Raw genomic sequence first — 13,449 nt, 5'->3', positions numbered from 1 at the left:
AATCTCTTTGCTATACCCCTAATTTACCTCCAAAAAGACACACATCGAACAATAGCAAATTTGAGCACAGCGTGATACCGCGCTTGCGAACAGATAACGGGAAACAAAGGTTACTGTACGTTCTCTGTATATATGCTTTCTCTGTGTCATATGATTCTATGTAATCAGATACTTTATAATTATGTATCCTTGCTGCATGTTGGTATGTCTACAGGGCCGCGATGTTTTTTGTCTGCTCTTTTCTACGCCATGGATGTTCAAGTAAACTGAACTGAATTGAATTGAATTTAGATGACCGATTCGAATTCAGTCTTGCTTGCGCAGGGCACTACAGCTTGTTTGAAAGGATACAGTGGAAGAAATAAAGGCCAGCATGAACGCGCATCAGAAATGCTGGCTGCATCCCAACATCTCCATCATGGCTGTCTTCTCTTCCTTCTTGTCGAAGACATATCGCGAGTTTGTTACAACTGCGCTTAAGTTCTACGCTTTCCTTCTACTGCATTTTTTTTGCTACTTCGGTGAGATAAAAACCCGACCACTAGTACCACCACAATCTTAGGCATGTGATCAGAGCCCCCGAAGCTACAACAGGCCCCTCCTTTCTTCCTGCCTTCTTATTCCTTCCACGCTTGAGCTCCGAAAACCTCACCGAGCAAGTTTTCTGCGCATAGCCAACGCAGCATAAAGAAAAAGTTGAGACACTGCCGAGCGATGCGTGGCATCGAAGACGAAGAGAGAAGTGGGGGGGGGGGGGGGGGGGACTAAGAATCAAATGACGAAGAAAAGATGCCAGAGACCAGTCGACTGATAGCGTGAGGAAGAGGAGGGAATGTAGAGCAGAAGGGGTAGGGAATTCCGATGAAAAAGAACAAAATGCGGGTTATAGGGAAAGAGAGGAAGCACGCACGCACGTAGGTCTCACGGCGCCTAGCTCCGCCCGGCCTCCAGTGTGCAGCCCTGTCCTTCCCTTCTTCCTCTTTCCCCAATCGGGAACAGCCTAGGGAGCGCAGCCGGTCGCGGTGCTGTCTCCTTTCGGGACGCTTGGTCGGACGGAGCGAGCTGCCGTTGGGTGTGCGTGCGCACTGCGAAGCGCTCGCTCGCTTGCGTAGCGCGGCTGGGTGGGGAGTATTGGGGGAAAAGAGGAGAGGAGGGCAGGAATCGGTAACCGCGCGGTTCCCGATAGCCACGCTTGAGCAGCGGCCGCCTCTAGCCGTGGCTCCCGGACGGCGTCGCCCCTGAGGAAGGACACACGCCAACGGTGGCGGCAGCGCGCGCCGAACAAAGCGGAAAAGCAGGGGGCAAGCAGCAAGGCCAATCCTCGGCTTTGCTTGGGACACCGCTTGACAGAAACTGATACCGGGACCCCGGCAACTTTCTCATGCGAGCGACTGGGACGACGCGTGGTGGGGAGGACCTCGGCTTCCTCCCTCGGCGATGCCACTAGTGGGCCGCTGATGCTACTACGCCTGGCCTGCGCCTTATTTGCTTGTCTTTTTTTTTATTACCCGAAACGCTAGCGCCGTGCTTATACCCCGTTGTTTCTGCCGAGATACTCGCCGAAGTTTTCATTGTTTTGCCTTTTTTTCTATTGCCGTATCTTACGACAGCGCGGCTGCGAGGCCTGTCTCGGGGACAGGAAGGAACCCCGTAGCGCAGAGAAGACTCGCGCTTCCGAAGGCAGCGTCCTCTAGTGGCATCCCGGCGTATTTGTTCGGAGAAGCCTCGCACGAAAAAAAAGGGCAGCCCCCCTCTTTGCTAAGCGACAGCCAGCAAAGTGATCGCAGTCTTATGTTTTTATTTGTCTCTCGATGCAGCCCTGCGTTCTAGTAACTTTGGTGCCCTGACTGGGTTAAAGAGTGTTTCGATGATCACGAAAGATGACAAAAGGCCGTAGACGTCGAAAGAAAAGTGATTCGAGCGAAAGATATGCGCTGCCAAGTCTTCACAGAACTTATAGCAGCGTTTCGCTTTTGTTAAGTAGGACATTTCACTGAAAATAAATAAAATCGAAAGTGCTTGTCACCTCCCGTGGCGACAGTACTCTCTAGAAACAACACTGTTCGGCTGTTATCTCTGTGGGTAACGAACAATGCTTTTCTCAGCGGTTAGTAAGGTTACAAGTGTAGATTTCTTTCTACAATTGAATATAGCTGAAATATCTTGGGGACCGAGTTAGTGTTAATACTTCAAAGACTACGAGGATGCTAATTAAAGGGGTACAGACACAAAATTTCGAGCGCAAAGAAACTATATTATTTGTTTTATGGGTGTAAGAAGATACTTTCTAGAAAATTTGAATGTCAAGTGTTGAGTGGAACATAATTTAATATTATTTCGAATGCTGTCCGAGGAGCCGCTCTGCATTTCTACCCACGGTGACCCACCCACATCGAAAGGTACACTTATTGTGACGTCACCGAACCCCCTTGTTATTCTCAGGAACAACTAGTGCTTGCCGGTGAAGTGGACATCATCAGTATTGTTGTAGTGCAGGTTGGCCGCACGACCATGACGTCAAGGAGCACTTGAGCACTGGCGCCGACCGAGACAGAAACAGCTGGCACAAAGCCGCAGCGCACCAGCATTAACGCAGCGCAGCAGTTTTTTTAGCTCATTTTTAAGAATACCAATCCCGTAGGACTCTTTCACGGCCAGAAAAAGCATTTAAGTCCTTGAGCTCCTCGTTTTGAAACGTGCATCTCTGAACCGTTCTGGCTGCAAGAACAGTAAATCAAACTCTTCCTCGTCGCTTGCCTAGAAACATTACAATGAGCTCTTCTCGTTGCCTCCGTTATATTTATATAATACCTCACACACGCATAAATAAAGTTGGGGGAAAGAATAATGCTCCAACTGTTTAGGGCATAGTTTATAGCCGACGTAAATAGAACCGTTCCCGCCGTTTTAAATCCTAACGCCGGCTGGGACCCTGAGCTGCCATAAATACCGACCTCCGTAGAAGGCCAGATACGGCACACAGCCAACACACGCGTGCACACACACATTAGAATGCCAGAGGTTAGGAATCGCGTCCAGTCGCGCTCGAAAGATTGCATTCCGTTCGATACACTAGCAGCAGCAGCAATGCCGAGAGCCTCGGGGTGGTCTGTTCTTTTTCTCAGAGGCTTGCAAAATGCGTCGGCGCTACGCTATACCGACTCGCCAGCTGCCGTCGAACTGCCGCCGCCGCCGTTTCAGAATGTTCAGCCCGCGGGCGTACGCCTACCAGAGGCCGCCCCCCGCAGTCCAGTCTCCGCAACCCCATCTGCTTTTGTGTATATACGAGTCCAGTATATTATGCTCCCGTAACTCACGGACCGCTGGTCTGTTATGAAGTGCAGCCGGAGGCAATCGAACTGAAACGCGGCGTGAAATATTCGTTTCGAGGAGGGAGATATAAAAAAAAACACAAGGAAAAGGTCGCAGCCATGCGAGCCGGGCTTTGATTTTTGCAGACCCGCCGCTGGTTTACAGCGATAAACAAAGCAAAGAGACCCGCCGCACGCACAACCAAGCATTCGAACGCCACCCGTCTTGTTCATATGTACACAAATACACGCACACATACGCATCTCACTACAACGCGGCTAGGTTTTAAACCCGCACGCGTCCAAACTCGAAGTTTAGTTTTCCTATCTTTCTCATATAGCTTCGTTGGAAGCCCACCAGATGTCGTTGTTTGTTTTGTTGCGGGCAAATGCTGGAAGGCGGGACGAGTGGGGAGAGGGAAGTGTGGAGGTCGGAGGCGAACGGAGGAGGGGGAATCGCGGCGGAGTGCGGCGCAAAGATGTGGCGAGTGCGGAATTTGTATGCGCATATGTGAACAGGAGGGGGCTAGCGCTCGGCGCCCAAGAACGCTGGCGTGGCGGCTTAAAGTTGCCAAGACTATTGCTGCTCTGCATACGCTTTCTTCGCGAATCGAGCAGGCGTTTGTCTACCGTTACAGCGCGCGCTCCACTTTTGCCACTGCCCTCCGTTTAGATTTTTCTTTTCACCCATTGACACTTTCTACACTCTTTTGCTCGTTACCGTCACCTCTTCATTCTTTCTTCTTCTGTTTCTTTCTTCTTTCCTTTCTGTTCTGTTTCCCCTCGGGGCAGCGTACTAAGGCGCAATAAACAGAGACCACTGCAATGACAAGCATCGGCGGGTAAACGTTTCTTCCAAACACCCGTCTTTCCCTTCACTCCTAAACCCCTCAACATAGCGACCCTTCTTTTTTTTCTTGTAACATTCCAGCGGCGTGTTGCACTTTTTTATAGTCGGAGTTCTCTGTTTCGACCGTTGTTTGCTGTTCTTTCTCGTCTCTTCTTGGATGCTTTCCGCGCGGGTAAGCTCGTGCTGTTCTGTAAACAAATGAGAACGCCAATCGATCCTGAAGGGCCTCGAGCGATCACACACACAAGCACCACCACCGTGCCATCCCAGGATTCTTGCCGTTTCTTTTTTGTTTAGTTTGGGCGAGCAAGCGATAGAGAGAGAGGAGGAGGAGGGGGAGAGAACGGAGTAGCACTGATGCACGCGCGCGCGAATTTGCGCATGCATGCGCACGTTACACCCTGCTTATGCTGGGACCCTTGGGAAGAGATATACGAAGGAGGAGTGCGCTGTGCTTCGAGGAAAAAAAGAACACATATGCGCTCACCCGAATCTCGTTTCCCTCGGCGCACGCCACGCTATGGTTTATAGGTTCCTCGGATGCGCCTCGTTATTCGATCCTTGCCGCGCGGCGTGAGGCTTGTGTTCCTACGGGAAGAAAAAGACATTTCGGAATTGTACTGAAGTGGCTGCCCTTTTCCCGACTTTCGCGGGGAGAATGCAACTGAGATTTATCTTGTTTTGCATCGCTTCTGTCTGTGTTACCGCTGGCCTCGCTGTAATGACACAACCCCGTTCTTTGCTCAAAAGTTCCGGGTCCCGGGCTTAATTGTGGAGTGGCAGCAAAACGTCCCGGCTTCGGGTCTGCTAGTATATACTAACACCACAAGAAGGCGCTACGATCACTAAGTCGGTGACAGGATCCACTCGCTCGCCGCTACACATCACTCTCGCCTGGAAAAAAAACTTCAACCAGCTCTATGTGGAAGCAGGCTGCCGTTGCTTTCGCTAATTGCTTGCTCTGATAAGTAGCTACTTAGCTCTGCTGAGAATTTTTCGCTTTGACTGTACTGTCAGTGAATAAAGGGGTGGCTTTGTTCTCGTCGTTTCCTGCTTTTTGGTCCACAATCTAAATGCCATTTTTACGGAACTAATCCTTCTTTTTCTCTTGCGACAGCCGGCTGTGCGAGCCAGGTGAAAAACTACCGTGCGTTAATGTATTGCGACATGGCGGGAATACAGGAGGCAGAAATTCAGCAAGTGTTCGTTGAACGTGTACGCGCAAGTAGCTCAAGCAGGGCCCACTGCTGCCTCTTTTATTTCCTACAACACACTCAACTCCGACACAAGTGCGCATTTAAACCGTGGCAACAAAAGCAATGCCACTACAACATTTACGACCGAGTTTAGAAGACATGTTGCCAGAAGGATTATTCGTATGGGAAAGGCGCCATGAACGTGACACACACCCGAGTCACTTTCACTGATCAAAAACAGGGCGAAAACTTGAACTCGGCCTGTACAGAGATGTAAGTGCAGAGATTTCTTCAACCCACTGTTTGGAACAATTAAGAACGCCTCAACAGGCATTTATGATTCCGAAAGAAGTTTCTTGGCGGTGACGCTGTTACTTAATTTACACAATATTCACGCAGTATAAGGTTTCGGTTTGGAATCCTTGTGTATAACAAATACAGCACAATTTAACTGAATTTAACCTGTATGCTACTTACATATAAGAGGAGCAGCGTCACCACTTAACTTATCAGGATACTTGCTTTATTATGCCACACCGGTAATTTTTTATTTATATCATCACGTCGAGCACTCAAAAAGAACCTCGTTGCTGACGCCTTGCTGGTGTGAATCGCTAAATGAGGTTGCGTTGTTCGTTCTTAGTGATGATGATGATGATCATCATCATCATCATCATCACCAGCCTGACTACGCCCACTCCAGAGCAAAGGCCTCTCCCATGTCTCTCCAATGAACCTTGTCCTTTGCAAGCTGCGGCCACCCTATCGCCGCAAAATTCTTAATCTCATCCGCCCACTTAACTTTCTGTCGCCTCCTGCTACGCTTGCCTTATCTTGGAATCTACTCCGTTAGCCTTAAGGACCAGCACCACCTTGTCTTCGCAGTACAAGCCCTGCCCAAGCCCATTTCTTTCTCCTGATTTCAACAAGAATGTCATTAACCAGCGTTTGTTCTCTCACCCGCTCTGCCCGCTTCTGGTTACACCTATTATTTTTCTTTCCATAGCTCGCTGCGTTATCACTCGCTATAACTCTACAATGCAGCGAGTGATGAACAAGTAGAGAATTGATCGCAATGTAAACGCATCGGACACGCTGATCATGACGCCTCGGACAAAGATTCCTGTTGCGCATCAATAATGTGTAGCAGACTATCGTTCCATTCATGCGTCTCTTAATCTCACTGAAAGCAGGCATTGTTGAGAACAATACGGCTCTTCTTATGTGTTATGGGGCCTCGCAGTTATGAAAACTTAGCCCGTGTGTAGCCTTTCTGGTCGTCATTGATGCAAGCTGGCGAACATTACCGCTTTCGTGATGGATGTTTTTTGTGGCTTTTTATTCGTTACTTTTAATTCTTTCCAACTCCTTGTGACAATAAACATCAAGCCTAACGTGTTCTCTTTTTTCCTTCTTCTTTCTTTCGCAGTGGTGCGGCAGAAATACGCAGCCGAAGTCTACGACGAGTTTGTCATCTCCGGCAACACGGCAGTGATGAGGTGTCAGGTGCCGGGATATGTCACCGACTACGTCACCGTTACGTCCTGGATTGAGGAGCCAACGGGCAACGTTATTAAACCGGGAATCAACTCTGGTAAGCCACAGATGACACCCCGGAAAGCGGCGCGCCTGAGATTTCGGTTTCGGGGGACTGAAAATTCGAAGCAGTTAATTGGCAGTGTGTGCTTACGTTTCCAATTAAAAGTTTTTTGCATTAACATATTCTATCAAGTTGACTGACTGTTCTAATTAAAGTAAAAATTAAAGGTTTCGCAGGTCACTGCAACGGTCTGCAGCGTAATTACCTTAAAGTCAGTATTATTGCCAACATTGTTTAAAGTCAGCAATAAAATCCCAATATGGAGCGGTTTCAGGCAAGAGATACGATCCCACCAATGCTGTTCACCACCTGTAGGTATTCAGTTGCGAACAGTTTTGGATAAGAGTTAATGCAGAATACCTTCGTAATCTTCGATTCCCTTATGATGTTGCCTTGCTGTGTCACTCAGAAGCCAAATTTGCAAAGTATACAAAGCAGAATGGTAGGTCTGAAACTTAATATGCAGAAAATTAAAGTAATCTTCAACAGTCTCGGAAGGCTCTTTATGCATACGCTTCCAATTAAAAATATTTGCAGTGATCTAGCAAAAAATGCAAAAATTATGCAAGTCATTGAAACAACCCAAAGCAGCTCAAACAGGCTAGCCACAAAAGCCGATTACAAAACTTTACACTTTGTAGGAGGCGACAATACACAATAGGAAGCGAAGAGAATCAGCTAATCATCGCAACTTGTTTGTAGCAACTTGACCAACACATGATGTGGGTATCAACAAGCCCGCTTGCATTATGTCTTAGGCACTGGAACAGAAAGGGTAAACAAATGCCAGATGTGACAACTATTTCCGCTGAGCAACAACAAAATACACTGCCCTATCTGGTCACTTTATACCAACTAGTCGAGCATTACCTGTAGCTGTAATATTCGTGCTAGAAGAACTCGCTTCTGTGTGACTCCCCCACGTGCGCCAGAAATACAACAAACAACAACAAATACAGCAAGTCTAAATTACACATGACGTTCCTCTGCGAGCCAGAGCCATGTCTATAACTAAACAAATCTCCACTTTGTGGCATTTTGACAAACTTTCTTTATTTCACTACAGCTTCGATTTTAGTATATCGCCAAATTTCAGTCAGCGATAAGCAGTGCGTTTTTTATGCACAATAAAACTTGCACAGAGGATTCAAGAAAGCTGCTTACTTCAGAACTATGTAAGCACTTCAATTTATTTATTTATTTACTATACCCTCAGTATCATTAAAGGGGCTGTGAAAGGGGGTCTCAACAAAGATGCGGTGAGCCTATGATGCTAAAGGACGCCGCTTCACAAATATCCTCCAGCAAGATTTTTAGATGCGCTTCGTAGAAGCTGCATTATCTGTAGTCAAAATTTGAATTTCCGTGTCTTCGCGCCTATCCCTCTCCTGTCGTCACTTTTCGCACGCTGAAATGTCGACGCTCCTCCGCCGGCCCCTCGCATTCGCCCCCTCCGCCGGCTGCCGACACGGCGAACCAATGGTAGCAATCCGCTGCTGACGTAACGAGCGCGGATTCGGGCTAAAGCGCAGCACCGCAGGTCGCCACTAGGCGCGGAAGTGCGAGTTTTAAAAATTGTATGTAAATTATCGGCTCGCTTTTGAGGTCTTGTACGCGGCAATAACACTCGTTGGCCTGTACTCTACATAATGCGATCATTTTATAGGCAACCTCAAAGACCCTTGTCAGGGACCCTTTAAGGCATTACAGAGGGGAGTGGTTACAGGCAAAACATCGAAACAATACTTTTTTTCAAACTGGAGTTAATCAGGTAGAACACAATAAAAAAATGGCTCCTAGATGCACAGTGTTAGCGATGGCGTTCATAAAAAGTAGCTAGAACAATGTGAAAACTGACTCTTAGTTTTACAATATTAGCTACGACGTTAGCTAAATAATTGATGGTCTGCGATGGAGGCCGGAGGCAAAAGGACGATTTCAATCGCTGGGTGTGCGCAGTCGAAGACAGACACCCGATAGATATTTGTCCCCAATTTCAACCACCTCGTTGCTCCGATTCTCTTCCTTCTAGAGCCCAGCAACACAACTGCGAAGAAACTAAAATTAAAAAAGGCAGAAAGAATAAAGAAGGCACCTAAATCCAGCCCGGTGGCGCCAACAAGGGACAGAAAGCGTCAGACGCGCGCACCCAAAGGTATACTCCCCTTCCGCCCCACAACAGAGGCCAGGTTCCTCACTCGGCATCGGCCTGTTTTGAAGCCGGCGGCACGCGGTGGTTCCTGGGCGTCGGCACTTAGCTGCAGAACCCAATTGGAGGCCTCTAGCTGCATAATTCAAGCCGGAAGCGCCGAGCCGCGTGCGCCTTAATACCTCCCCTCCACGGCGGCCCCGGCAGAGTCTGAGAGGCCTCGTGGATGATGCGCACCGCCACCGCCCACCCACAGGGGCGACGGCAGCGCAGATGAAGAATTCACTGCCGAGCCACCACCAGATTCCAACGCACCGACATCGGCCCCCGGCGACCGACGGAGAGGCGAGACGACGCGCTCTCAGCGCACGGCCTCCGCAGGCCATTAGGGGCTGTTCATCAGTATAATAAAACGGGAAAGCGGCCGCGACGCTCCCCGACAGAAGCGGCGGCGCGGGCTGCCGCTGCATCGGAACCCGTCGCTTCTTCCTTCGCAAAGAGCTATAGGGAAGCGACACTGCCTGCTCATAGGTGAAGGACGGGAAAGGGGAATAAGATAAAAGAGATGAGGGGAACAGAGGGACGCAAGGCGCAAGTGAGGAGACAAAAGTGGGAGAGCACAGTGCCCGTGGTAGGTGCGCTGAAAACCGGAGGGGGGGGGGGGGTGCTCCTGGCTGGCGGGCGTTGCGGTGGTGGTGATTTTGAGGAGAGCGCCCTGGTGGAACTCTCTTCTGGAAAAGAGCGATCACTTGCAGATGTCTTGTGTCCCTGTGACGTCACTAAATGGGGAGAAGACGGGCCCGCCTTGATGACTTACTTCCGATTACTAGTGCGCGAGACGGGACGAGAGTGAAATCGCGTGGTGAGGGAACGCGACGGGATACGGCGACGAGAAGAAGTAAGACACAACAGCGCAGGCGGACAACAATGGGAAACGACGCACTCCACAGCGAGGAACTGCCTACGATGCCGCACACAATGGACGAGGAAAACTGGAGAAGCGCCGCCACGGAGGACTATTGAATGCCGCGACCGGAACATGCTCCAGTAGAGCGCCTTCCATAGCTGAGCATTCCAGTCTTAGCGGGTCATTTTTTTTTTCTGAAGCTGTAGCAGTCATTTTCCTTGCGTCTCGGCAGTATGCACACATTTCCTTCTTTGAGTGTACGCTCAGACATAGCACTCGGCGACACATCGCCTCGTTACGGAGCTGATGACGAGTGCACAAGGGTTATGGATAAGCATGCGTCTTGTATAGGAGCGCCGAATAAACTTATTCTGCGTTGGACCGTCATCTATGCCCATGGATGCTCAAGACGACCTTTTCAAGAAGCGAAATGTTTTGCAAGTACGCAAACAAGCCTTGAGAACGCGCCGTAGGATTATCGTACCTAAAGCCTGTACACGTATACTTGTAAAAAGGTTCTATATTTAAGCTGTCTGTATCTGATTGTTGTAAGCGCACACGCTTGACTTAAAGGTAAGGTTCAAGCACAGGGGCATTTTTCTTTGTTGGAATAAAAAAAAAAAGCTTCTTAAACGCACACAATACAATCATAACTAAAACCGGAGCATTTAGAAAAGAAAGTATTGTAATTAGTTTGTTTGCCTCCCAATATTGAGACTATCACTTAATCATAGGGGAATAAAGGGGAATCCTCAACGGAATGGCAATCCACAAAATTCATTTTAATAGCACAAATCGTGATTAGTAAATTCAAAATTTATTCCACTTGTGACATGTCTGTACGGCGACAAGTTTGTGCGCACATCAAAGAACTTTCATCAATGTATCTAAATACCGAAACACTCACACTTGACAGAAATCCCAGGCTCAATGAAGGTTGCATGAGGCAAAGTCTTCATCGGAATGATGATTCAAAGGATTTGCTAAAAATCGCAATTCATGACAAATATATTTAAAACCTACTTCACTTGTGATGTGTCTTCTCATTAGCAGGCGATCACATCAAAGTGCTTTAAACAACGTCTCAGGAGCTTCTCACATGCGCACAGTGGCGAGTTTATCTCATAAGTTATTTAGCGCCTTTGTTACTCATTCGCTCTATACAGCCAACGGCTCTGCGACTCAGCTCAGCAAGAGCCCAAGACCTCCCAGACTTGAGTGGGTACAGCGCGAGGGCCGGAAATAGCCATCCAGGCTGAAGAGTTGAAATCGGTGGGCGGCTCACACCAACGGCGGGACCACTGGGTTTCTCAAGACGCACGGCTCCATTCCCGGGCAGCAATTTGTGCGCGAGGAAAAGACGTGATGGCAGGCGGCCGGGACTGAGTTGGTAGCCGCGGTTTCTCGCGGGAAATGGGTCACTTATCCCAAAGACAATGGACCCCCGCCAAACAATGCGGACGTGATGCCTTCGCGAGTAGTTGGCGATTGTACTCACTTGTACGAAACGAAGTAACCCCCCCTCCCCCTCCTCCCGTTCGCAACACCCAGATAGGGTGGGCTTATTGTCGGGGCTGGCCTGAACTTTCCGCATTGTATGAGCTATGCGGCCGAGTACATGGTAGTCCAACCGGACCTCATTGTTCCCGTGGGTAACTGCGCGTGAATTTTCGATGCTGTCGTAAACACGGCGTCTTCACTGTTAAAGCTGGATGAACAGAAATAGAAAAAATATACAAGGAATTAATGTACCAATAACTGCATACTTCCAAAGTCGCCAAGCAGAAATTAGTATCGATTCCTCTTTAGGCACAGTCGTCATTTATGTTGCAATGATGGCGGAATAGGCGACCTTTTTATGGTGGTCGGCGGTGTAGAAAGTTGCGCAAAATATCCGCTTTCCTCATTGAGAAAAGAGTACATAATGTATTAGCCACACACACACACACACACAAAACGGACTTTTCTTTATTGTCTATGACGGAGTGTAGACATTATCGTCCACCATACAGCGTGAGTTTTATTAACTTCTTTGGTTACAGATATCGGAGCTCAAGAAACGTTGCGAAAGAAAAGTTATTGGCACACTAATACCGAACGGCTTTTTCCGCACCCAAAAAGTTCCTACAAATGACCCGTATTTATAATCATCCCGGTCCTGCGGCTTTAACGAGCATCGAATATTTCAATGGTTCGCTTGGATTTCAAAAATACTACAAAGGAGCCCACATTCACAACGCTGAAATCAACCCATCGTTTTTGGCCTTATAGGGTGCATGGACTAAATAGAGTGATGTCGCGTTTCTTTCTGGAAGAAATGTGCCAGTTGCAATATCAACCCCACTGCACCGAACGCCCTCGCACTATCTGCCGCGCAGTGCAGCTGCCGCTAACCATAGTTTGCGCCACGCCTGCCCTCCTCGCCGTAACCACAACGCGATGCCTCAACTGTTGCAAGAGGAGCACACAGAAAAGGTTTCCCCCATTATTGGCGTCGTTTATCTCGCGATGCAGGCCGGGCGACGCAGTTGCACAACGAGCTAAATAATCCTAAGGCGAACCAGCGGACGGGTCGCCGCTTCTCCCATTCCTGGAATACAGAGCTCTCTCTTCCCTTTCTCTCTCTCTCTCTCTCTATCCGCCTATTTCAGAGCAAACATCGAAACGCGCAATCAAGCCCAGAGCAGAGCGATGAGCGGCGAGCCCATTCCTTCTCATATATCGTGGCTGTGGTGGCGGCGGAGAAATGACGTACACCAGGTCGTTCCTTCTTTCGCATACGCGTCGTGCTCGAGACGCAAGAATGTCGTTCCAACAAACCGCACGCCCAAAGAATGGCCCACCATCTCATTCTCTCTCTCTCTCTCTCTACGCCCGCGCCACGCAGAGACGGCGCTATCATTTTCCTCATTCCCCGCTATGCGAAGCCAGCCCCCTTTCTCTCGTCAGCCCACCTCCCCACTGGGCTTCAGCCGGAGCGAAGGCAGGCGTCACGCTGCGCGCTTTGCCCGAGGAAAAGCGTGCAGCGTTCTTGGAGGCTAAAAGTGGCGCCATCTATAATCAGGAACCCAATCCACAAAACAGTTCACACGTAAGAACACTTCCCGATTGGCCGGCCAACCCGTGAAGCCCGGTCTGGATTGCACACGTCCCTAAAGTAAGTTTCTGTTCATACGTGCCCAGGGATAGCACGGGAAGAGGTGGCTTATTTTTCCTTCGTCGAAGTCCACACTGATTCCTTAAAATAAAAGTCGGACGTATACCAGGCATCCTCCTTTGGACGAAATAAAGGAGGAATTCTCGCTACCAAACGCTCCGCTCCACCTAGCCAACAGTTGTGTGAATTCGATCACTGGTTACAGAAGGCGCTACCTTATGCTTAAAACAACGCTGCACAGCTTTAGTGGGGCTGAGTGCAGCTAGTTGACGCAAGAGG

At 49.0% G+C, this 13,449-nt stretch overlaps 1 protein-coding gene across 2 annotated transcripts in view; it reads left to right on the top strand.

Annotated features, from left to right (window-relative positions):
* Positions 1 to 13,449, top strand: part of LOC144128641 (cell adhesion molecule Dscam1-like) — a 284,779-nt gene that overhangs the window by 116,704 nt on the left and 154,626 nt on the right. For both annotated transcript variants that reach the window (XM_077662190.1, XM_077662189.1), the window contains exon 3: positions 6,787 to 6,951. In XM_077662190.1, the coding sequence (XP_077518316.1) occupies positions 6,787 to 6,951 (165 nt within the window). The remainder of the gene's footprint in view (positions 1 to 6,786; positions 6,952 to 13,449) is intronic.

Source organism: Amblyomma americanum, chromosome 4 (genome assembly GCF_052857255.1).
Source record: "Amblyomma americanum isolate KBUSLIRL-KWMA chromosome 4, ASM5285725v1, whole genome shotgun sequence".
Taxonomy (NCBI): Eukaryota; Metazoa; Arthropoda; class Arachnida; order Ixodida; family Ixodidae; genus Amblyomma; species Amblyomma americanum.
The sequence above is the reverse complement of the archived record's forward strand: the minus strand, read 5'-3'. Positions and strand labels throughout refer to the sequence as shown.